The 23976-nt window shown below is 37.6% G+C and overlaps 1 protein-coding gene across 1 annotated transcript; it reads right to left on the reverse strand.

Moving 5' to 3' along the window:
• Nucleotides 1–930: 930 nt before the first annotated feature.
• On the reverse strand, nt 931–23584 carry LOC144368669 (vomeronasal type-1 receptor 90-like). The gene is made up of 3 exons (XM_078027826.1): nt 23363–23584; nt 11674–12621; nt 931–1173 (listed from the first exon to the last, which is right to left on the reverse strand). The coding sequence occupies exons 1-3, from the start codon at nt 23582–23584 to the stop codon at nt 931–933; spliced, it is 1413 nt and encodes a 470-aa protein (XP_077883952.1).
• Between the last annotated feature and the right edge of the window lie 392 nt (nt 23585–23976).

Raw genomic sequence — 23976 nt, forward strand, 5'->3', positions numbered from 1 at the left:
AAAGTAACATGAAACTAAAAAATCTATAGATGTAAATCAAGAAACTCATGCAAATATAAGGTAAAGTGGTACATAAGATCCTTAATAATGACATAGGTTACATTACCTGACAAAAACTTTGATATATTCATTAATATCTATTTTCATTCTGAGAGACAATTCTATAAAATAGTGAACATTGTATTATTGAGTGTGGTAAAGCTGCCTTGGATCAGTTTTGTCAGAAACTGACCTTTGTTCCTGCATTTTGTTTGCATTACTGTTATTATTTGAGTGTCAGCAGTGATCAGCACCAAAGGACTGACTGAGCCATAGCCATTGGCCACAAGCATGTGGAGACACACCAGGATGGGGTTATTGGTCCATGTCATGCCTATGAATAATGAAATAAAGAAATCTGCACAGTGCAGAATGGCAAAGCAGCTGGTGAGCTGCAGGATGGTGTGAGTGGCCCTTTGTTGTGGGGAGGTCTTTGGGGAGAACCCAGAACTATGAAGAGTCATGGTCCACTGTTTATGTCTGTAAAAGAGAATGATCATGTATCCACTGGAGAGAACCATGAGGCTCACAAAGAAGACATCTCTGAGTGCCATCAAGGTGAGAAAGCTATCCCTGTAAATTGGTATAAAGGAACAGCAGTCAGTGACAAACAGAAGACCAGTTTTATTGGTTGTGGCCACAGTACACAGAAGCTGGTTGCTAGAAATGAGCATGGAAAAGACCCACAAGAACAAAAAGAGCCACTGGATGTGATTTGGGGGTTAAAATTTGAAGTGGGCCAACCAGGAGTCATAGGGGCTGATGGTGATGGCTTGAAGCACACTCAGGACACAGGTGGTGCAGATGGAGAGTAACCTCATGACTTTGTGCAGGAAGACAAGCACTTTGCATTTGAGGTCAACTGGAATGTCCTGTGTTTCCCAAATGTCTCTAGATATCAGAAAGCCCATGGTGAGGAGCATGAAGATGTGTGTCAGAGCCAAGTGGGTGATGAGGAGGTCGGTGAGCCTGGGCTTGGTGCCCACGAGGACAGCAGCAATGTTCAGACATAGCAGAAAGGTGTTTGCTGAGATCCCAATACCAGCTTGAGGATAAAAGGCATTTCTTATGGCACTGAATGTGGAATGTTGTTTCATCTTCACGAGGACATTGAAGGTTGAAACAAATATGTTTCTGGAAAGAAAACCAGATGTGATTGAAAGAAGTAGTATTTTCATTGCCATATTTCTGTAATTTTATCACATTTTACTGTATCTAGAAGCATTAGTTACTACAAAAGTTTCTAGTAAATAGGAGAGAGTATTTCTTCCATTGTCAATTTAAGTTGAAGGGATGGTGTGTGGCTCAGTGGTAGAGTGCTGGCTTGGCCCACAGGAAAGTTTTGTTGCACCCCAGGCATTGAAAAGGAAAATAATAAATAAAAATTCATTAGTTAATTTTACCTTATACACCACTTATTCTTTCAGATCAATGATTTTTATATTTCCCACTCACCTCATGGATTTGCTAATATCTTACTCTGGAAAACATACTATGCTTTCCTTTACATTATAAATTCCATCATATTATAATCACTTACTTTTAATTTCTTCCTGAAGAGTTCTTAAAAGTGGAGATGTTGTCTTATTTATCTTTGGAATAAAGTATCTGAAATACTGCTGCTACATAGAAATTTGCCATGAACAATTGTTGGTGTGAAGGATGGACTAGCGGAAATTGGAATCTGCCATGGAAATAAATACACTCATGATGCTCAATATCATGGTTTCCTTATAGAAGTACAGAAAATGTGGAAAAATTTGTAGTTGTGTTCCTCACCCAGATGACTTTATTTAACTCATGCCACACCACTTACTATATTTGTGAGCCCTGTCCCCTTACATAATTAATTTCTTCTCAGTTTATATTCTGAGTAAAAGTACCAAGATATAGCATATCTACTAGCATTGCTGGTGTGAACAATTAAATAATGGTTAATATATTTGAAGCACTGTATAAATTTTAATTATTCTTGTATTTTTATCACTATCTCAACTTGGTTTGGGAGATTTAATTTAGTATATGAAATGTTTCATAACTTAAAGTACAAAAGTCTACCAAACATTAATGCTTGTGTATTGATGGTATTCTAACTTTTCTCCCCTCATTTTAAAATTACTCCTAGCAATATATTTAAATGTTTTCATATTGATACACACTCCAGAGAAAGAGGCAGACAGCTGGTATGACATCTTTCTCATGGAGAAGCACTAAGAAATGCCAGTTTCTAGGGTTGGAGATGTGGCTCAAGTGGTAGCGTGCTCGCCTGGGATGTGTGTGGCCCAGGATCAATCCTCAGCACCACATAAAAACAAAGACGTTTTGTCCACCGAAAACTAAAAAATAAGTATTACAAAAAATCTCTCTTTAAAAAAAAAAGAAATTCCAGTTTCTATTTTAATTTTCTCAGACCTGTGTATAAGAGAAAATAGTCTAACCAGATCAATGATGGTGGGGCATCCTTTACACAAAATGTCCTATGCAACTTGTTCAGTTAAATTCTGACAGATATTTAGATGCTCCGCAGTAGGAACTGATGTCAAGTGCCCTTCAGTTAGTCTCATATATGATCTATAGTTCTGTGGGTACATGGTCAATGTTCCACTGAAGATAGGGCCCTGGCTCCTATGCAGGCATTTTCTTCAATCTCTTTAACTAGTGTCTTAAAGTTTTTGATCTATTAAACACTGAGAAAATGGTAGTAACTTAATTCTGGGCACTCATATGAATAGTAAGAATTATGTAATAAATGATTTATGTGCTCCAATTTATGAAAATAACTATCTAATGAAAGGCAGAGTTACTCAGATTCAATAACCCCAACATAATGCCTATGAAATGAAAAGAGTGGGCATAGAAATAAATACAGAGAAACACAAGAGACTCATCCCAGGGAAGCCACAGAGCCCATGTCCAGAATGCACAGATACCATGTGAATAAGGTGGAATGCAAGAGATATTTGGAGTAAAACGCTGAATCCCATGAAATTTGGAGCTAGCATTTTTATCATGACATTGGGATAATTCCTATCCCAACATATGTAAGTGTTGTTGAAGAAGAAAATAAAAAAGCAACATTAGATTTTTAGGTGATTAACAAACAGGAAAATTATTCTCATAAAATACTTGCTGAAATTAGCTGAAAATCCAGCCTAAGAAAGTTTGTAGAAAGCAAAAAAGTGAACTTTTTTTTTTTTTTTTTTTTTTTGCAAGAGGGACAGGTGATTGGACCCAGGAGTGTTTTACTACATCCTCAACTCCCAGTCCTTGTTATCTTAAATTTTGGACAGTTTCTCACTATCGTGACTTAGGACATAACTAATTTGCCAAGATTGGTCCTGATCTCGGCATTCTCCCGCCTTTGACTCCCAAGTTCCTGAAACAATTGTCACAGTCATGCCCAACTAAGGTGGAACTTTACTCATCTAGTCTATCTCTTTGCTTGTTTTTCAGCAGATAAAAGAAAGAAAAAGGTCACACACACACACACACACACACACACACACACACTATTTGTAAATGCAACAAAACTTGCAATTTCAAGGTATATCAAGTATTTCAAACCTAAAATTCAGGCATTGATAACAGGACTCATCAACTTCAACCTGTCATATTCTAGTTGGTACATTTGTCACCAAAGAAGAGAAAGAAATGTCTGCTATGAGCAAGTTTACATAAAACTGCAAGTCTTCATTTGAATTGATACTTTTTGGAAGATACTGGAATATTCCTTACCTCAGAAACATTTACCAGCACATTCATTCAGACCCTGAAATATACCCATGTGATGAATAGTAGATGTCTAAGACTTTGAGTCTCCTTCAAAGGAAATTGGGCCATATTTCATAAGTGTCTGTCATCCTGCTTCCATGCCTGGCTTCGGATATTTGGGTATCAGGATGGGAAACATCTCCACTACTGTAGTCTAATTACCATTTCCTTTTCTTCAAAATCATACAAATTCCTAAAGTTTACAGTAATGTACCTTAATGAATGTGCAAATGTGAATTCTGTGATTATTCAGTAACTGCATAAAAACTGTCATTGGAAAATAATTTTATGAAGATTATTTTTAATTCTGAACATCATTAATAAAGATTTGGGTGAGTGGAACAGCAAAAATGCTTTAGAATATTGTATATTTTTCATTAAAGATGAAATATTTTTCCTCTAGGTTATTTTAAATTGCTGTTATTTGCTACAGAAATTTCAGTGAGAATACAAAAAAAAAAAAAACAGGACTTTCTTTTATTTTGAGGGGATTCAGTAAATTTAATATAAGCAAAATATATCTTGCTTTTTAAGAAATTGCTACTTATGCAAAAATTATTGTTTTAAATTTTATGTATTTTCCTAATGATTGTGCATTAGTAAAGAATAAAGCTAGTAGATCAGCTGGGAGAAGGCAACAATTCTAGACATTTTCTGGATCAAGGAACAATGATTTTTAACATAGGGGATATAACCTGTAGCCAGATCAGTGGGCCTATATTTATGTATAATAGTATTACTCTGCCAAGCCATGAATAAAATAATGTTTATTTCATCAAAAGTTTAAAATTCTTCAGTTTTCTCTCTTTGCATCTCTGGGAATTTTTTTTTTTTTTTAGAATAGAAAATTCAGTGAAGCTACATCAAAGAATGACTAACTCTGGAATATTTTGATGTTAAATTCTATGTCCTTTCTCAATTATTTGCATTAATAGAGAAGAACTCATCTTACCAACTTGGACATGATGCCAGCAGATTGGGCTAGCATGAGTAAAGCTGTGCTAAATGGAGGACAATAACTGTTATGGAAGGTTGCTAATCAGGAATTTTGCATGGAGACAGCTAGGCAAAATGCAGCAACCGATTATCCTCAGAGAAATCTAGATATGTTGTTAGGAAAGGGACCTTATGAGGGAAAGCAGCAACAAATTGCATATGATCCTGCCATATACTCACAAATTACTGCAGATGAGGATAGGGCATGGAAGACTTTACAAGGACATGTAGATTTACAAGGTCAATTATCTAAGGTCACACAAGGAGCTAATGAACCTTATGCTGAATTTGTAGATGGGCTTATTCAAACAGCTACCAGAGTTTTTGAGGATACAGAACAGGCAATGCCATTGATTAAACAGCTAGCCTATGAAGGAGCAAATCGATGGTGCAAGGAGGCCATTAGACCATGGAAACATGAAGATTTAAATACATATATTAAATTATGTAGAGACATTAATGAACAGGGGCAAGTCTTGGCAGCTCCAATACAACAGGCTTTAGATGCCAGGCCAAAAACATGCTAAAATTGTGAACAAACAGGACATTTTAAAAGGAGTTGCCCCATAGGAGGAGGGTTTAACAAAACTAAGTATCAAAGGGGTAGAATACCGGGTATTTTCTCACGATGCATATAGGGAGACCTTGGGCTAATGAATGCCATCCTCAAACCAACATGAAGGGTATTCCATTATCAAAAAACGGACAAGGAACAGGTGTTTACCCATGATATCATGGAGAAAAGCACTGGGCTTCATTGCCAAAAAATGGACAAGGGGGCCTAATGTTCCAGGGCCCATGACCACAAATATATGGGGCACTGGAGGAACTCGGCAACACCACCAGGGTAGTGCCAAGGACACATTATCCATTAGATCTCTCATCAGACAAACCAGAGGGAGCACAGGGTTGGACATCTGCGCCTCCACTGAAGCAGTACTAATTCCAGAGATGGGAGTTAAATCATTCCCACAGGGGTAAAAGGACCTCTTTCCCAAGGAACAGTAGGCTTATTATTGGGACACAGTTCTTCTACTCTAAAAGGACTTATGATAAGTCCTGGGGTAATTGATCCCGATTATGAAGGTGAAATAAAAATTATAGCCAGTTCTCCAAGGGGTATATCAGTAATTTCACCAGGAAATAGAATAGCACAGTTATTAATACCCAGCCTACATGATAAATTTTCTAGTCGTACTATAGAAAAAGGTTCCAGGGGATTAGGCTCCACAGGTGTAGATTGGGCTATGCTTTCTTTAAATTTAGATTCTCTCCCCATGCTAAAACTAAATATTCAAGGACATGAATTTAATGGGCTACTGGATACAGGTGCAGACCTTAGCATCATCTCTCTTCAAGAATGGCCAAAACATTTGCCATTACAACAAGCTACTCAAATGCTTCGAGGCCTAGGAGTGGTGACTCATCCCCATAGAAGTGCAATGGTTTTAGATTGGAAGGATGCTGAAGGATGTGAAGAAAATATGCAGCCATATGTATTAAATCATCTTCCTATAAATTTATGGGGATGAGATGTCATAGATCAATTAGGACTAATATTAACAAATAACATCAATCCAAATGTGCCCACTATTATGGCTAGACAAGGTTTTAGGAAAGGAAAAAGATTAGGAGAACAAGAACAAGGTATAGCAGCACCAATACAAATAGATCAAGGAACAGACAGACATGGATTGGATTTTCAGGAGGGGTCACTGAGACAATAAAAATTACTTGGAAATCAGAAAGACCAGTATGGGTTCCTCAGTGGCCCCTGACTAAATGAAAGATACAAGCAGCCCATGACCTGGTCAAACAACAATTAGCAGAGGGACGTATACAACTTTCCATATCTCCCCATAATACTCCCTTCTTTGTCATCAAAAAAAAATCTGGTAAATGGAAGTTATTGCAAGATTTAAGAGCCATTAATAATGAGATGGTTATTATGGGACCTGCTCAATCGAGGATTCCCCAATTGTCTACTTTGCCAAAAACCTGGTATGTTTTAGTTATAGATATTGAAGATTGGTTTTTTTTTTTCAATTCTAATTCATCCTGAGGATAGCCCATGTTTTGCATTTACTGTACCTGCGGGGAATCATGAAGGTCCTGATCAGAGATATGAATGGAAAGTACTCACTCAAGGGATGGCTAACAGCCCAACTATATATCAAATTTATGTTAACAAAGCAATTCAGCCACTTAGAAATCAAAATCCAGAACTACAAATATTTCACTATATGGGCAATGAATTAGTAGCACACAAAGATAAAAACACAGTGCTAGAAAGTTATGCCACACTTACAAACTTATTAAAAAATTATAATCTAGAGATAGCAATAGATAAAGTACAATTACATTTTCCAATTAATTATTTAGGAGTTCTGTTATCCTCAACCATGGTCCATCCACCAAAAATTCAAATGGGAGTAGATCAACTCAAATCACTTAACGACTTTCAAAAGTTATTAGGAGACATAAATTGGATAAGGCCTTATCTAGGCATACCAACAGGAGATTTGGGACCTTTACTTAATATCCTAAAATGTCCATCAGATCCAAATTCATCCCGCATGTTAACGCTTGAAGCAAGAAAGACAATAAAAATTATTGAAACATATATGGAAAATATGCATTTGGATAGAATTGATATAAGTTTGCCCTTATTATTTATTGTACTACCAACAAAAAAATATTCCTATAGGAGTATTTTGGCAAGAAGGTCCATTATTGTGGATACATTTATCTTATTTTCCTAACACTATTCTTACTAGGTATCCTGAGGAATAAAAGCAGCAAAGGGAGTGTTTAGAATTTCTCTCAATAAAATTATTACTCCCTATACTATGGATCAAATTGATGAATTAGCTAATGAGTTAAATACTTGGGCAATAATCATGTGCAAATCTAATGTTTCATTTGATAACCACTTACCATCTAATCCTTTGTTGTCTTTTTGGTCTTCGCATCCTGTATTTTTTCCAAAAATGACAAGAAAAACACCTATCATGAATGCTTCAAATATATTCACTGATGGGTCAAATAATGGTGCAGCAGCAGTAGTGAACCCTGATCAAACTTTTACATTTTAGTACTCAAACAATCAGCTCAAAAGGTAGAGCTTAATGCAGTATTACAAGCTTTTGTGATGTTTAAAGATTCTGTATTTAATTTATTTTCTGATAGTCAGTATATAGTTAATGCTATAGTATCCCTTGAAAATGCTGGTAGGATTTCCCCTTCCTCTACTGTTTTCTCTTTTGTTTTCCACTATGCAAAGTCTAACCTGGGACAGAAAAGATCCATTTTTATAGGACATATCATGGCACATACAAGATTGCCTGGAGCCCTTAGTTTGGCCAATGATTTAGCAGGTAAAACTACACGTGACATACATATTTTTTCTATGCTAAAAGAAGCTACAAATTTTCATAAATCCTTCCATTTCAATGCAAATACTTTAAAATAATTTTAAAATAACTAAGAAACAAGCTAGACAAATAATAAAACAATGTCAAAATAGTGTGACCTTTTTACCACAAGTTAATCTTGGAGTTAATCCTAGAGGAATGATACCTAACCGTATTTGGCAATGCACGTCACACACTTGCCAGAATTTGGAAAATTAAAATATTTGCATGTTACAGTTGATGCTTCTTCTTGATTTTTGATGGGCTCCCTTCATGTCGGATAAAAAAAACTGAAGATATTATAGCTCATTGCTTACAAAATTTTGCCACTGTTGGTGTTCCAAAACAGTTAAAAACAGATAATTCCCCTGGTTATACTTCTACCTCTTTTAAACAATTTTGCTCATCATTTGGCATTACTCATATAACAGGAATCCCATACAATCCACAGGGACAAAGCATAGTTAAAAGAACTCATGAAACTATTAAAATGTACTTATTAAAGCAAAAAGAGGGAATTGGAAAGGGGTATATATCCCCCAAAGGTAAACTTAAAATAACCCTTTTTACTCTAAACTTTTTAAATTTGGATTCATCAGGGCTTAGTGCTACGGAAAGGCATATGTGTCAAAAAAATGTACATAAGCCTAAGGTACTTTGGAAGGATATTCTAAAAGGACAATGGAAAGGTCCTGACCCAGTGATTGTCTGGAATCGGGGGTCTGTGTGTGTATTTCCACAGGGAGAACAGCAGCCAATTTGGATTCCAGAGAGATTAACTAAGGTGCTGACCCAGTGATTGTCTGGAGTCGGGGTTTTGTTTGTGTGTTTCTACAGGGAGAACAACAGCCAATTTGGATTCCAGAGAAACTAACCAAAGTGAATTCTATGGACCAAAACAAAAACGAAAACAAAAAAAGGTGATTTGACTCAAATCCATAACAGCTGATATCCAGAGCTCTAGTTTAGCTATTCTTACATCTATGACAGTGATTAACCAGGATGCTTTTTTCAATATTTATTTTATTATTGCCTTTTCCCACATCATAAAGTTCTATTTTATTTTTGAGCTCATACAGCCCTAGGTTAATGTTTTTCTGATCAGTTTTATTTTTTGACTGTGGAGTTTTTAAACATTGCAATGGAGATTTCACCTAGGTAAAGCTACAAGGCCTTTACTATTGTCTTATGTGTTGTATGTTATGTGCGCACACTTCTGTTTTGTGTTGTATGTCTGTATGTGTGTATGTCCATATATCTTATTTGAGGAGCGCTCATGAATAAATGGATCCGAATTTTTTTTATTCACGTGATTTTAATGGTTTAATTTATTTATTTATTTTTATTTATTTTTTTTTATAAAGAGAGAGTGAGAGAGAGAGGGGGACAGAGAGAGAGAATTTTAACATTTATTTATTTTTTCTTAGTTCTCGGCAGACACAACATCTTTGTTGGTATGTGGTGCTGCTGAGGATCGAACCCGGGCCGCACGCATGCTAGGTGAGTGCGCTACCACTTTAGCCACATCCCCAGCCCTTTAATGGTTTAATTTAGACTGAGTAAACAGCTGTTGAAAATTGTTTTAATATGTGAACAAATAAGGAGGTTAACAGATCTGTTTGTTTGCTTTCACCTTGCCTTCTCATTATATTTAATAATTCTGTTCAGGATAATGTAAATTGTTCAAAAAATTGTTTTCTTAGTGCCTGTTGGAATGTTACATAATTTTTTTTTCCTAGCATCATTGCCAGAATTCCTATCTTCATCCCAGTGCTGGTGAAGACAAAGATAAAACCAAACTACAGCTTCTTCGGTAGTTATCACAACAAACTGTATAAACTGATGCATCAGTGAATAATAACTCAACAAGTAATGCTCAGTCAAGGAGTCGATTTACTTTGGGAGGAAATGGACATATTGACAGATTCCTCTGCTTTGAACTGCTTGCAGAACTTGCCTGGACTATGTATCACTTGTATGCATTGTGGACTATCTGTTGGTGCAGCGAATTGTGGTAGTGCTGGAGTAATTTTGCTGATGGTGTCACCGGTGGTACAATTTTTCAAAGGAGCCCTCAATTGGCTTGCTGTCATGGCATTTTTCATCCTCCTCCCTTCTAGTAGTGATGGTCTAAAATTTGGGGGCCAACAGAGGTGAAGCAAAGAACCTCACCCCCCCCACTGGCACCAAGGCCAAATTTGGGGGCCAACAGAGGTGAGGCAAAGAACCTCACCCCCCCCACTGGTGCAAAGGCCTATCCACAAGTATGGCTGTATGCTGGACCAGTAGTCAGTGATGGGTATGATCCGATTGCAGTGGTACCAACCTAAGACAGGAGGCTGACACCTAGAGGTCAGTTCATCCGATGATGGGTAAGGATCATATGTTGAATTAGACTGCCTAACAGGCACAGTCCCCTAGCCACATTACTTGTTGTTTAATTATACAGAAGGGGGGAGATGCTGAGAGCCACAGCCGAGTCTGTATGGCTCCTGGGTATTTTGCCAACAGTATTGATTGACAGGCAAGGCATAAATATCCGCCTCTGCCGCTACTTTTGAGTTCTCAGTTATTTTGGACTTCTTGCGCTATTTTGGAGTTCTCATGGGGATTTCCGGGGATTCCCCGGGAGTTCCCATTGGTTGGGAAGTGCAGGAGGGGGGATTTCCCGGAGAGCTATTTCCGGCTGGGGGTCCCTGCAGGAGCCGAGTGGCTTTCGGGAGGATTCCCCAGGAGCTGTGTGAGGTTTTTTCTTGCAGTTCAAAAATAAAGTTTGTTCTTGCTTCGGTGGCTCGTGATTTGTGCCCAGCCAGACTGGGGCAATATCACATGTTAATATGGATCCATTTTAACTTATACTATAAAGTGCCCATAGATACTTGACTTATGTAAAACACATTTGTAAGAATGACAAAATGCCATTTATATGTACATACATGCCACAAAATAAGATAGCTGTATTCTAGTGATTCAAAATGATCCATAAAACCTGGGACACATATAGATATTAGATTACCAACTTTCTTTTTTCTGGAATTATCATGGGAGACAACTCCCAAGACCTGAATAAGTGAATGGAAAAATTTTATTTTACCTAATCATTACTTGGTAGAAAAATTGTCATTGGTGGTAGAGAGTTTTAATTTTCTACAAATAGTGCATGTTGGCACTCATGCCTTGAAGTTGAAAAAGTTTATCACACAGAAGCCAAAAACATAAAGACTTTCTATATCAATAACAAGAAAGGGAATTAAATAGATGGTGGGTAAGGAGTGCAAAAAAAAAAAAAACTTAACAGAGCAAAGTTTTATAGAAAATAGAATGATGAGGCTATAATGATGACTTATACAATTAAAAAAAAATAGAGAAGACTTTGCAGGTTTCCAACATAAAAATGATAACAAATTGAGAAGATGAAAATTGCCCTGATTTGATCACAACACACTCTACACACATCTTGGATTATAATGCTAGGTCTCATCATTTGTTTCTTGGTGCTGATTAGCACCAAAGGACTCAGTGTGGCATAGCCATTGCCCACCAGCATCTGGACACAATAACGAACTGGATCACTGTTCCATGACATTGCAGAAGAGGAGGATACAGCAAAGTCACAAAAGTACATAACCACAAAGAGACCCATGAGCAGCAGGATGGCCCTTGTGTCCCTCTGTGCTGGGGATGCTTTTGGAGACAGGTTGGTATTATGAAGGTGCTGGCACTGCCTCTTATGCCTGCACAAGAGGGTCACCATGTAACCACTTGAGAGGGCCATGAGTCCTATAAGGAAGACATCCTGGAAGGTCACAAGAGAGAAATACATATACCTGAGCATGTAATTTGTAGACAAAAGAGAGCAGGACTTAGTAACAAACATGAGACTGTGTGTGGTGACATTGGGAGTGGCAACAATAGAGATCAATAAGCGACCACTGATGAGCATATTAAAGACCCACAAGAAGGAAAAGCAGCAGAGGCTCTGAGGTGAGGAGCTACACTTGAACTTTGTCAAGCAGCAGCTTCTGGGGCTGAGGGTGACAGCCTGGAGGACACTCAGCAGGCAAGTGGTACAAAAGGACAGGCCCCTCATCAGCCTGTACAAGTAAATCACTGACTTACATATTATGTCATCCCTTAAACTCTGAGACCCCAAAGTGTCTGCAGTTATGAACCCCACGGTCAGCAGCATCACTAGGTGGACAAGAGCTAAGTGACCAATGGTCAGGTCAGTGGGCTTGGGCCTGTGCTTGACAGGAAATGTGGGGATGTGGGAGAGAAGCAGAGCAGTGTTGGCTATGATCCCAACACTGATTTCACAGAAAAACATGGTGCTCAGGTGAGGAAAGCTGGGAGCTTCACTGTTCCTATTCATCCTCATGAAGAAGCAGGTTTTGGTGAGAATCTGAGAGAAAAATTTTTACCATGAGTATCACCATCCTCATCAATCCTTCCTACACTATGGTCATCAACAAAATGTGTGTGTTCTTCCTCAGGCATTCTTTCTCCCTGCAGAGCCCAAGTCAATCCCACATCCTCCTGAGGTTCAGAACTCTCTCTCCCCTGCCCTCCAGGACAGACTCACAGCTGGATGGACACACACAAACTGCCAGACCCCACAGCATCTCCACACCGCCATGTTAGACTTTTCAAATGTAAGCAGAATGCCTCTTCCTCTCTACAAACCTGATAAAGGTCTCAGTTCAAAATAATAGCTCTAAATATGGGATTGAATTCGAGTAAAAAAATTGTATCAGCGTGGGGGCTGGGGATGTGGCTCAAGCGGTAGCGCGCTCGCCTGGCATGCGTGTGGCCCGGGTTCGATCCTCAGCACCACATACAAAACAAAGATGTTGTGTCCGCTGAAAACTAAAAAATAAATAAATATTAAAATTCTCTCTATCTCTCTCTCAAAAAAAAATTGTATCAGCGTGGAAATAAGATCCTCTTGCGCAATGGCTGCCAAGAGGGTAGCCATGCAAACACTTGTATCATTTGAGGGTCTTCTTTGTTCTGGTTAATGGCTAGAATATGATTTATTGGTAGAACACAAATGTGTCTAAGGAGTGTCTGAAGTCACAAACAGTGACTTTACATAAACCATCTGATGCTATTAAATTCAGGACTAGAGAGGTCAACTAACACAACTGGACCATTAATATTATTTGAAAAAATGGGTAATCACAACAATTGCTTCTTGTAGCTATTGTCTGTGTGACTGTATCAAATATCCAATAATGCCCAGGACACTAATACCAACCATTATTGTTATTATCAGATAGTCCTCCATGTATGACTTGAGAGTTTTAAAATATTTCCAGCTCTGCTATAGCTTGAAAAATCAAAGAAAAATTAATATGAAAGTAGCATACTTTTAATAATCTCTAAATGTTGGACACATGCAAATTTAAAACTCATTTCTTGGAATCATTATAGGTAACTCTAAGTCTTAAATATTTTAGAAACTCAAAACAGAAAAACCTAGTCTTATCAGAATGCAGTTATCAATTATTATCAGAAACACACTGTAGGCTTTTTTTCAGCAGGTCAGAGGCATATGCAATCATAGTGGTAAACACAGACATATTTTAATGGACTGGGATGATTCTTTTCTAAGGATTTAGTTAGTGGTTTTCCATGGGAGTCCAAGTTTTGAAGTCTTCCAAGAGCAAGAAACAATGTCTCTACAGAGTTATGAATATCTAGTGTAAAATTATACTAGTCTTTCAGTGAGCTTTGTTCTACTGTGACTAAAAGACCTGCCAAGAACTATTTTAGAGAAGAAGATTCTTTGGGGGCTAATGGGGTTGGGGGGGGGTTTTTAGAGGTCTCAGTTCACAGATGGGCAGCTCCATTCTTCAAAGCCTGAGATGAAACAGGAGATTATGGTGGAAGACTGTGTCAGAGAGAAGTGGCTCACAAAATTATCAGAAAACAAAGAGAGACTCCATTTGCCAGATATAAAATATACATCCCCAATCATGACCCACTTCCTCCAGCCACACCTCACCACCCTCAGTTTATACTCAACTAATCCATAAAGGTATTCAAAGTGAATGCACTGATTAGATTTAGGCTCTCATAACCCAATTACTTTTTCTCTAAATCGTCTTGCCTTGTATCACACATGAGCTTTTGGAGGACACCTCAAATCCAAACCACGCATTGCAGAACTTGGGGGTGCCCACCATGTTGAATAATGTTCTGCACCATGCAGCTGTTTGCTTTAACTGAAGCCTTTATTCATCCATAAGATGAGGGAGAGAACATGGGAAAATAGGTTTCTGTCATGTATTAGCACAGATTTATTTTCTGAAACTAAACCTGTGAGTATACACTGTTTTCACAGCCACACAGAGATGCAGTTCTTCAATTACTGAGGGACAGCTGCACTGTTCAGATGTGGTTGCAAGTAAAACATCAGAGGTGGGTAGACTCTAGGTCTCAACAATTTGAAAATTTTGATGTTTAAAATAGATATTTCATAATAACAATTTTAAAAAGTTTGGTTTCTAACATATTAATCAAGTAAATTTATCTATTTACACACTCAGATAATTAAGCTTCATACCTCAGATATGCCAAGTAGAGACATCAAAAATACTCATGGTATCATCCCATTCTGAGTTTTACAAGTCACAGGCTGTCATGAAGTCATAGACTGTCTTTAAGCACACAGCACCAAATGGTCTTCTTAACCTTTCATTTATTTGTAAACAATATACACCCATTCTCTAAACATCTATTGCATTTAAGTTACAAAATATATCCAGATAATATTTCAAAGGAGTAGGATCAATGAATGAGCAAAACCTTTTACCTCATATCCTAAAAGAATAATATGAGATGAATCCTGCTGTCAACTTGAATTCTCAAGTTATTCCCATGAAATTCAGGCTTCCCTTGAAAACTATTTTGAAAAATTGAGTCTTAAAACTACATAACCTTATAAACAGGTGAGGTAGTAGCCTGTTTGAAAAATCTGTAATTTGAGGAGATAGGACTACATAATTCTCAGATTTACTAATGGACTGGAGTCCTACAAACATAAATGGATGAGCACAGACAGATGTACGAAGATGCTGCACAAGCTGTCAGGAGGTAAGGGGGTTACTACCTGAAACCAGCAAATCTTCCTTGAGGCAGAAAAGATGATCTCCTTTCACCATGCCATGAATCCAGGAAAGTGACCCCATCAGGTGCATCCACCAGCCACCCCTGATGTTAGCTTGCATGGAGCCCCCCAAAAGACTATGTAAACTATCACCAAGCATCAGTTCACTCCAAATTTATATACCACACCTATATTAGTGAAGCCCATGCTCCAGGTATCATTGTTATATCTGTATGTAATTACTGAAAGATAGGTAGATAGATATTTTGAACATTGTATTAGACAATCATTTTTCTGTAGAAAATCAATATGTTATGACAACAAGCTAAAATAAATCTGCCCTGTCTTTTCCTATCCATGCCTCATCCCACTCACATTGGGGGAGACTGCACAGTTCAGGGGGTCAGGGGACAGGACAGATGCTCTCCACACAGAGAAGGATAATATAGAGGTTCTTACAAATGACAATTCCAAAATGGAGCTGATTCACCTAATGATCCAAGTACAAGAATGTTGTCTTGCATATGGGAGAAATCCAGTTGCTTTCAGACAGACTGGAGGAAGATCAATAAGGAGTTAAATCACAGGGAAAGTAACGTGGAGAAAAATCTCTAAAATAGCTCACAGTTGTAAGCCCACAACAAAAAAGAAAAGGGAAAGGCCATATGAGGAGTGGTGTGAAAAAAACAATATGTAAATGGAATAACAAAATTCAGCTTCTCAGGTTGAAGGACCTTGTCATTCATGGTGAAAGCTGGCCAACGCATAAGAGAAAGGGAACACCAATCACATTCCTACTAATACCTGAATCCTTAAAGCATTCACTTCAGACATTGTTTTATTTTGCAATTACTAAGACCAGAGGCAATCTTGAGCTCTATACTGTCATCAAATTGACCAGAGATAAGTGAAAAATGTTCATGTTGGTGCTCCTGAGCCAGCACTCAGGAGAAATTGGGAGTACAATGGAAGAAAGAAAGTCTTCAGCAAATCCCACTGTGAGTGTGGGTACGTATGGTTACGTCACTGACCTGATGACAGGGTAAGGAAGGGAAGGGAGGAAGGAATTGTATTTTTTTCCATGACATGAGCATAATCTGCATATTTCTCAAGATGAATGTGAGGCATGGTGATTCATGACTGGCCTTTAGCCAGGTGACTTAGGTACCTGAGAGAGCACAGCTTGGCTTGATATCACTACACCACAGTAGCTGACTTCACCATGATTGCCATTAATATTCTTCTTTTTTATAAACAAAGGTAAAAATAGGGGAAAATTTCCAGGAAATGAGAGTGACCATGCACACTGAAGTGAGTTAGGTCTGCAGGTATGCTGGTCAACACACCCCAACTTTTGGCAGAATTTGAGCTGGAAAAGAACAAAGGGAACCTGGGGAGACTGATGAAACTGGGGGAAAGCAAAATCATCACCAACTCCACAGCTGCTGCTAAGGATGACACAGCCACAAGGTACCCACCAAAAAAATCCTCACCATAATTGAGCTTTCCAAAGACCCCATCACAATTATAACCTATAAGCTTCTCTCCTAGTCAACAAGAGCTTTACAAAGACTGTCAGCAGGATCTCTGTGGAGAGCTTATTGTGGGTCAAAGATTCCTTGGTTGTAAAGGGCAGTTTTCTCCTTGTAATAAGTAGGTCTGTAATCAAGCTTCTTATTGTGCAAAGGTTACTATTTTTGTTTTTTTTTTTTTGGGAAAAAACTTGTAAAACATCTGTATGACCTAAAATACGAGACAAAGAGTTACTTTTTTATTGAAGTTAACTTTATTTCATTTATGTATTTTTATGTGGTGCTCAGGATCAAAACCAGTATCTCACATGTGCTAGGCAACTGCTCTACCACTGAGCTACAAGTCCAGCCCATGAAAGTAACAGTTAGGTATCCACCCACTGTCATGACTAAAGAAATTTCTAAAGAATTTTCACATCATGTGTCCAGAGATTTTTAGCATTAGCTCCTCTGAACCACTGCAGCTTAACTAAAATTGCTTCCTAAAATTCCTCAGATATCCATACTCATCTGTTCTACATCAAGGGCACAGCATTTGTGAAATTCATGAGGTCAGGGAGGATGAACTAGAAAATCTGAGGACTACGTGAAGGCAAGAATGGCATCCATTTGCCCCCAAACTTGCTCCCCATACACACACAGAGAAAAGTAAGAATTATATACTCTGTGTTGTAAATTAAAATATTTTTAAAGTATAGTATAGAGTGCTTGCTTACACATGGGTATCTACAGAGTCAATATTTTACACCTAATTTAAGAAAACTATCAAGAATGGGTAATTACTATCGCAAAGGAAAGAAGCAAAAAAGACCTAGAGCTGCTTTCTCAACAACATTAACTGTCAACACTCAGAAATACTAAGTGTCCTCTGTGAGAAGGTCTCTCTGATCAACCCAATAATGCAACAAAGACAGCATCATGTTCTCAATAAATGACTTTCCTCTTCCTTTTCCATCATATCCTTTGTGTTTTATTACCAAGAAAACTAGATTTATGCACATTTATCTTAAGTACTTATAAATACTTATCAGGAAGTGGGCAGCAACTAAAATGTAACACAAAAACATGAGTTCAGGGAAGAGGAGAGCATTTTGTTGTAACTGGGCACATGTGTAATTCCAGCAACTCTGAAGGCTGAAACAGTGTAATCACAAGGTTTAGGGCAGCCTGGGCAATTTAGTGAGATCATGCTTAAAAAATAAAAAGGTGTGAGAATGTAGCACAGGTGAATAAAATTATTTTTATTTTATTTATTTTTATGTGGCACTGAGGATCAAATCCAGTGCCTTGAATGTGCTCAAGAAGTGCTATATCTATGCCCAGTTCCATTAAATACATTAATAATCAATGAATAAAATAAATACAAATTTTGTTTTAAAATTTTACCCTCATGAATGGGTTTGACATAACCACTATTAATGAAATTATAAGAGGTATTTTTAAATATATGGTCAAAAAAATACATGGACAGGGCTGGGGATGTGGCTCAAGCAGTAGCGCGCTCGCCTGGCATGCGTGGGCCCAGGTTCGATCCTCAGCACCACATACAAACAAAGATGTTGTGTCCGCCGAGAACTAAAAAATAAATACTTAAAAAAAAATTCTCTCTCTCTCTCTCTCTCTCTCTCTCTCTCTCTCTCTCTCTCTCTCTGCTCTCTCACTCTCTCTTTTAAAAAAAAAAATACATGGACAGCCTTCATCCTCACCAAATTCTGATAAATTACATTCTAAGCCCTTTTCTACCAAGGTAAAGAAAATTTCTACCATCATTGGTTCTTTTATTTATGATGTAATTACAGTCCAACTTTCATTATCCCCTGATAGGACATAGCCCAATGGAGAGAGCTCATGTGAAGTAGTGTCTCCACTAATGTAATGTTTGTTAAGTTAGTAGGAGTGCAAAAAAGGTTTTGGTGAGAAAATGCTGGTTCATATCTCCTATGAATGAGCATATTCAAATTCTTTCAAAGGTGATACTTTAAATGAAGAATCTCTCTTCAAACTAAATTTTTTAAAATTAACTTTATTTTATTTATTTATTTTTACGTGGTACTGATAATCAAACCCAGTTCCTTAAATGTGTTCTACCACTGAGCTACCACAAGCATTTTAAAAATTCTTTTTAAAAACTCAAATTACAGATCACTTATTTTTAAAAGCTTTAATAGATTACAAAGAAGCTAAAAAAAATTGAGTATATTTAGCGAAAACTCATAGCAAAAGTCTGTAAAATGAAAGGAGAATAACATGTTCCTTGAGAACTGATATTAAGTTAACAAAAGTCATTATATTCCAGCAAAGGAATGTATAATTGAAACCAATTATAGGATTTCATATCCAAATTTATTAATAGCATTTTATATTAAAAATTACTAATTTTATGAGTCACTAAATTAAAACAATAAGAATGCTAGCAAGAAATTCTTCCATGGAGTGAAAGGAAAACAGCCCTTGAGATGCAGATGGTGATTGGAGGTGGCTGCTGGTCCAAACCTGAAATCTGACTGGGAGGCCCCTGGTTCAGGCCCTGCCTGCCCCCTGATATGCATCAGGAACAGAGAGGCACTTACCAGATTGTTTGCAGGGGATGCAATGACCTCAGGCAAACCAGCATAGCTCATTTCTCTACAGGAATGTAATTTTAGTGCCTCTCTAAGTGTGATAAGATCTCCCTGGGGGAAGAGAACCATGGTGTCCCATGTGGGACATTTACATGTTACTTAATTTTCCTTTATTCTTTCCTGGACAGTGGTATTCAGGGGAGAGCTGTGCTCAAAACTTCCCCTAAGTTACCCTGACACAAAAACATGTAACACCTGAAGGGTCAGATCATGTAGTCAATAGCAATTTTATTACTTTGATATCAACTTTAAATTAGTGTGAATTTATTTCAGACTTTGTAATTCCTGTACTCTGGTGATATTCCTGGCACCTGAGCCCTCCCAGAGGCTCTGAGGGGGGTTCTCTCCCTGCAATGTATGACAGGCATTTTCTTCTTTAAGAACTGTCCATGGAGCACCTGGTTTCTGAGTACTACAGGGTCCTGTATTCCATGGTTTCCAAGTTCTGAACTTCAGGTTTCAAGATGCCAATCAAATTTAATGATGAGCTGGGCATGGTGGTGCACACCTGTAATACCAGCAGCTTGGAAGGCTGAAGCAGAAAGATTGTGAGTTCAAAGCCATCCTCAGCAAATTTGGGAGGGTGTGAACAACTCAGTGAGATCCTATCTCAAAACAAAAACAAAACTAATAATGGGGTGGGAATATGGCTCAGTGGTTAAGTGTCCCTTGGTTCAATCCTTGGAACTAAAAGGAAGGAAGGAAGGAAGGAAGGAAGGAAGGAAGGAAGGAAGGAAGGAAGGAAGGAAGGAAGGAAGGAAGGAAGGAAGGAAGGAAGGAAGAAAAAAGAGGATTTAATAAGAAATAAAACAGTACTATGAGTTTCATGGGATAAACTCAACTAATCTGTATAGACATTATGCTCTAATTTTTAAAAGTTAGTAAAACCTCCATACTAAAATGAATCAAACTATAGAAAAATTGAGGCAGAGCTAGTGCATGGTGGTTGAGGTAAGCCAAGGCACATTTTTTCCTGGACAACAGTACTCAGGGGAGATCTGTGCAAACTTACCAAACCTGATGAAGGAAATCTGAAGAATTCTATGTAGAACAAAGAAAACTATGTCTCAGTGAAATTGGGGGAAAACACTAAGGAATCAGTTTATCAGAGGCAGCATGCACTGTTCTTGGGCAAAACCAATATAAAATTCTGTTTCCAATGTACCTTATAAAATTTATACTAAAAATGATTAGATATGTGACCAAGAGGTACCCCTTGATCTCTAATCAAAATGAAGTACCATCATTATAAGGAGAATTACTGATATCCGTGATACTGGAATTAGAAGATGATCCTTTAAATCAGCTATTATCAATACGCATCAACATGCAACACACCAAAGAATGAATGTTCTCTCCCATATGTGGGTGCTAACACACAATAGGGGGGTATAGTAGTTCAGTGAGTTTGAAAAAGGGGAATGGAGGGGGAAAATAAAATGGAAATCGGAAGGCAGTGGAATGAATAAGACATATGTTTTCTCTGTTCATATATGAATACATGACCAGTGAAACTTCACATCATGTACAGCCACAAGACTGAGATCCTAATTAGAATAAGATATACTCCATGTTTGTATGAACATATCAAAATGGACTCTACTGCCATGTATAACTAAAAAGAACAAATTTTTAAAATTAAAGTTCATACAGATATAATATGTAAAAATTATCTTTTTTCTGGAGAGAGATGGAACTTTCAACAGAATCTAATGAAAACACAATGACAAAAATATGTAACTTCTGCTATGTAAAAATTCATGATGGACCTGGGGGAAGACTAGACACTGCAGAATAAGTCTCCAAGATACCTCAAAACAAGTCAAAAGGTAACAAAACTCAGAGAGAGTGATAATAAAATGTTCAAAAGTGAAATGTACATAAGTGGCCTATTAATTATTCTAAAATATCTGTCATTTAAACCACAGGAAGGAACCAAAATCAGAGAATACTAGGAGAAAATAATGGACAAATTTACCAAACCTGATGATGTGAATCTGAAGAATTCTATTTAGAACAAAGAAAACAATGTCTCAGTACATTACAGTGAAATTGGGGGAAAACACTACGGAATCAGTTTATCCAGAATAAAAATAAAATAGCCACATGGTATTGATTGATGCAATGCTAACTAGCTAAGTAAGATGAATGATAGCAACACTGCAGATACTGGCAGTACTTGTAAAATAGGTGGTTATCTGGAAGTGGGCTTGGATTTATTATAAATATATATTTCAAATTCCTTGGCAACTAGTAAAATAAATTGAAAAAACTGTATTTGCAACAGGTGTAATGGCACATGCCTGTAATCCCAATAACTCTAGAGGCTGAGGCAAAAGGATCACAATGTGGAGGACAGCCTCAGCAACCTAGTAAGGGCCTCAGTAACTACTTGAGATCCTGTGTCAAAATTAAAAAAAAAGAATCTTAAAATGGCTGGAGATGTGGTATAGTGATAAAGTGGCCCAGGGTTTAATCTCAGTTACAAAAAATAATCCAAAAATATTTGACAAAAAAATGACACATGCAATAGTGTAAATGGCTCAACTAGTTTACATAAGGCAGGCAAAGTATTGAATACCAAACAATGAAATCAAAATCGCATCTGTAGAAAATATTAATTCAAGTGTTTATAAGAATTTTAGAGATATATGTTCATGTTTTTTGTTGTGTGTGTGTGTGTATGTGTGTGTATATGTGTGTGGTATTGGGGATAGATGACCCCTGATTTTATTCATACTAGGTAAGTTCTCCAACACTGAACTACATTCCCAGCCTGACCAATGTTTCACTAAAAATATTAAAATTTAGAAGCTTCCATAAGGTGCTGAAAAATGAGAACAAACTGACTATCTGTTGTTTATGATAAAATTACTTTAAATATAATAACACCTTGATCAAAAGTAAAGGGGTGGATAGACACATAAAATGCTCACATTAATCAAAAGAGTGGAAGTACCTATATTAATTTCAATAAAACATATTTTTGAGCAAGAGAATTATTGGGGACCAAGAGCTCATCACATAATGACAAAGGGGTCATTCCTCAAAAGATATAAATATACAAGAGTGAAAAGTGGATAAAACTGTAATGAGAAACAGTTTGATGTATATAATAACTGAAGATTTCAACACCCATTCATTGGGAATGAACAGATTTAGCAGGCAGAAAATAAGTAAAGACACAGTTAAATTCACCAGTGCCACCAATCAACTGGATCTAACTGACCTTTACACATTACTTCTTCCAACAAGGTCAGGACACACATTCAAATTTGCAAGAAACATCCAGCAAGTCAGACCACATCCTAAAAGACGAGGTCATGAAACATGCCTTACCCAAAACTTTAAACAAATCATAATGTGATACTCACTCTAGGACCCTAATTTACTTAAGATAGAAAGCAGAGAGATAATGGGCAACTCCCCCAAACACTTTGGGAGTTTATACTTCTGAATAAGGCACAAAGCAATACAAATCAAGAAAAAATGTTAACTGAAAGAAAATGGAAAAGTAATCTATCAAAATTGTGATATGCAATAAAATCAGTAACAGTAAATTTTTGGAACTCAATCTATATTTTGGAAAAGGAAATCTAAACTGAATCATCTAAACCCCTACTTTAGGAAATCAGAAGATGAAAAGCAATTTAAATCCAAAGTAAGCAACAGAAAAAGAATGATACAATTTAAAACAAAATTGAACAACATTGAAATCAGAATATTAATGGAGAAAACCAAGGAGCCAAAACCTGGTTCTTGGACCACCTTCGCTGACCTGTGTGGGAGCCCTGGCCCAGGTGGCCTGGATTCACCCAGCGGCCAACAGGGAGAAACATGCCATAGCTCAGGTCCAAGCTGAGGACAACCTCCTCCAACCTGTGGGGGAATCCAGGACCAGGTTAAGTGCAGATCCACCCCTTGATCCACCTGGGATCCCAGGCCTAACCCACCTCCATCTGGGGACATGGCCCTCAACACACAGTAGCCACCACCTTGTGATGAAAGATGGGGCCTAAGAGCAGCTGCATCAGAACAGGCATCCAAAGCCAGTGTAAAGCCCACACTTTCAGCCCCATCTCTGTAAGAGTTTGAATTCATCTTGGGTCACCCCATTGCTCTCTTGAGTTACCTCCACTGTTGCCACCGCTGACTTTAGTTGCAGTAGCATCCATCATGAGACACCACCAGGGTCTGGAAGCCCAACAGCAAGGTGAGGTACAAATAATCTGCAAGGATCCTCACTGCAGGAAAGGAAGACACATAGACAACATGAAAAACCAAGAAAACAAAGTGCACCAAACAAACCAGGATACTATGATAACAAAATCGAAGGACAGCAGAGTCAATGAAATGTCAGAGAAGGAGTTCATAATATATATAATTAAAGTGATGGGTGAATTTCAGAATGACCTAATTTTTTTAGAACAAATACAGGAAAAAATTGATCACTCCAACAAAGAGATAAGGAAGCAAGTACAGGTAGCAAAAGG

The sequence above is a fragment of the Ictidomys tridecemlineatus genome, chromosome 11, assembly GCF_052094955.1.
Source record: "Ictidomys tridecemlineatus isolate mIctTri1 chromosome 11, mIctTri1.hap1, whole genome shotgun sequence".
NCBI lineage: Eukaryota > Metazoa > Chordata > Mammalia > Rodentia > Sciuridae > Ictidomys > Ictidomys tridecemlineatus.

Excerpts from the sequence above, each read along its gene's own strand:
- LOC144368669 (XM_078027826.1), bottom strand. The coding sequence starts at position 23,584 with ATGAATTCAAACTCTTACAGAGATGGGGCTGAAAGTGTGGGCTTTACA. Across the intron at positions 12,622-23,362 it reads GGTCCTGGATTCCCCCACAG|ATTCTCACCAAAACCTGCTT; the intron begins GTTGGAGGAGGT and ends TTTTTCTCTCAG. Across the intron at positions 1,174-11,673 it reads CTAGCATTATAATCCAAGAT|AAACATATTTGTTTCAACCT; the intron begins GTGTGTAGAGTG and ends TTTTCTTTCCAG.